This window comes from Echinococcus granulosus, assembly GCF_000524195.1.
Source record: "Echinococcus granulosus chromosome Unknown EG_S00066, whole genome shotgun sequence".
Taxonomy (NCBI): Eukaryota; Metazoa; Platyhelminthes; class Cestoda; order Cyclophyllidea; family Taeniidae; genus Echinococcus; species Echinococcus granulosus.
In genome coordinates this window covers 40,628-43,370 of record NW_020170446.1, presented here as the reverse complement: position 1 = coordinate 43,370, position 2,743 = coordinate 40,628, and the positions used below count along the sequence as shown (strand labels likewise).

The following is a 2,743-nucleotide window of genomic DNA, read 5'->3' as shown; positions in this document are numbered from 1 at the left end:
CAACAAAGCCCTTGTTATTCCCCTTTTATCGTGTCAGTGTTTGCAAAATGCTACTATTTGGATTATATTGTTCGAGTCACTTTTTTTCCTTACTCTTTTCATACACCTGCTCTACACATTGTTGTCGGTTCCAAAAGTAAAGTGTGTTGGAACATTGACTCTGTATCCAAGTAAATTGCTTTGATTTCTACACAAAAATTGGTAAATATGGTTTTGGAATTCTTGGCTACATGCCTAGGGTGGGAAGGTGGGCAATGTCTGTCGGATAGAGAAAGCTGAGGACTGAATGTAGGCTTAAACACAACATGCCCACAGTGCAGCTTAATTGTATCGAAAAATACGACAGGAATTAATGGAGTCGCAAATTCTGGAACGGAAAACATCTCCACTAGCTTTACATTACATTTTCAATTATAATGCAATTCAATTCACTTACTCGTTGTAACCCGATAACCTAAAAGATACGTCGAGTAAATGAATGTAATATATATATATATATTTCTATAATATTGAATTAACACGGACTATTCCTTAGCAATCTAATGTACTTCACGGCGGTTAAAGAAGTTTGCAAACAAGAAGTAGAAATGCATTTTAGTGCACAAGGTGATGCTTGACATTTATACTGTTGTGGAAGTCATGCACTTGAACTCACTGTTGCATTCCTCTATTTCTGGCGATGCACCTAAAGCAATACAGAGTTGTCAGTTACTTTGAATAAACTGTGTGTTGCTCAAGTTCATTACACACATTACACCGTGAAATATTGTTAACCAAGGCACTCATTGCAAAGAAAGTTGGGATGTCCACTCACCATCTTGTGTCCAGTCAATATTGACTGCCAATGCGTTATTTCCTGCAGACCACTGAATTGTGGTATAATTGACAGTGTTATTTCGTGTAACATTCCAAACAAATGTTCTTAGATCGGACCCTGTATCATTCGACATATTACCTTGAATGAGTGGAAGAGAGTGCAATTGGCATATCAGTTGCATTAATAAGCATGGCAAATGGCTCAACTGAAAGTGCATCAAACTAACGGCAGAAAGGTGAATGAGATACTTCCAGACTCGTTCCTTCCCATCTACACTCCAGTTGGCCATTCACTATTAGGGCAGCCTATATTGCAATGCGGAAGAATGGAGAGAATTATGAGCACAAAATCATAGGCAGTTGAAGAATGGTACTGAGCGAAAATTGTGAGAAATGGAGGGGGCCGTGCAGCTAACAAGTCTGAGAAGGATTTACGTACCACGCTTTGGCTTCTTGCACCTTGGGCAGCTAATGCGACTTCGACATTTGATTGCCCTTTCCCAAATCGAGAAAGTGGAAACGACGTCTGCAAATCGACTTCATCTGTATGCAAAACACTTAGAGATTACACTTCCCAACTCTACTTGCCCTCAACTGTCAAGTAAATGAAGGGCTCGAGGATCACATAAACCACAGTGACCGCATGAAATGCTGCTTCCCAAGGAAAGCATTTACAAGCGTTTATCTTGCAAAGGTTCGGCACACATTTCTTCAGCTCTATCTACTCACCTTGCTTTGGCTTCTGAAAAGTACAAGTTGGCACGAAAAATGCTGCAGACGTGAGGTGATGTAGACTTAATATTTGTAATGCCTCCTGTTTGGATACGTCCTTCAGAGTGATGTTGGCACTTTCTAAAATTACATACAATGTTCCCATATAGTTACGAAAGATTGGATTTCTTAACCTTTGCCTGAGCACATGGATATTGTGCAGTCACCACTACCGCTTTTACACAGAAACAACGTGCAGCAGTTTATGTTATCGATGTGCCAAACATAGTGTTGATGCCCTTAACTAGTCACACGTGAGGATTCACTTATTATAATAGACAAATAATTAAATGGTGAGAGCTATGCATAGAAGAGAGGAGTTTTGTCCAAGTTCTGCTTACCTTCATCCATTTCACAAGGGGAACCCCACTCCTGATTATCATTAAGATAACACTTGCCATCTTTTATGCCGATCGGAATTCGTATGCCATCTATCAATGCCACTATCGACTAAAACAAATTAAAACGTTAACTGTAGCCTTTAATGCATGGGCATGCAGGTGAAATGACAGGGCGATATTGAATTTTATGGCACGCATTAGCCATGTCAATCCAAAAGGCTGCCATGTATGACGTAAAACTGTGAGTTGAAGAAGCTTACATAAGAGTGTTTACCAACATGTTAAAAAGCGTCTATTTATACACAGGTGTCATGCATACGGCAAATTTGGGAAGACGGAAATACATAGTTGGTGATTGTCCCGCAGGTGTTCCAACGATTCGAGAACCCCATAGCACTGGCTCAGCTCCTGTTTCGCAGATGTAAACATGCATTTAAATTTCTTAAAATTCATTTTGCAAATGCCTATTTAATTTGTGAGTTTAGGGCGACGACGATTTTAATGCAATGTGTAACGAAAATTGCCTATTTCTTCAGGCCAAACTTATCATTAATGCGTGCATTAAGTTGTAGAGTACCGTGATACGATCAGTAAATGATTAAGTTAGAATGGATAAATGAATACGCACCCGAGTAGTAGGCGACAGTAATAAGGAAGACGGCAACTTTCAGCATGACATACGTTAATGACTAGCAAACTGCCTTGTGTGCATTTATATGTTCTCCAATTTGATCGCATCACTGTGGTTAGTTAATTAAGTGAAATGGCAGTTGCAGAAGCAAATAAAGTCCCCCAACACCGCATTATTTTTCATT

The 2,743-nt window shown here is 39.6% G+C and overlaps 1 protein-coding gene across 1 annotated transcript; it reads right to left on the bottom strand. All coding sequences in view use genetic code 11, as the record gives it.

Moving 5' to 3' along the window:
• Positions 1-428: 428 nt before the first annotated feature.
• On the bottom strand, positions 429-2,602 carry EGR_06921 (hypothetical protein; the record flags this gene model as incomplete). The annotated part of the gene is made up of 7 exons (XM_024496170.1): positions 429-454; positions 656-685; positions 815-955; positions 1,546-1,668; positions 1,929-2,037; positions 2,248-2,336; positions 2,557-2,602. The coding sequence occupies 7 exons, from the start codon at positions 2,600-2,602 to the stop codon at positions 429-431; spliced, it is 564 nt and encodes a 187-aa protein (XP_024349373.1).
• Positions 2,603-2,743: the final 141 nt, after the last annotated feature.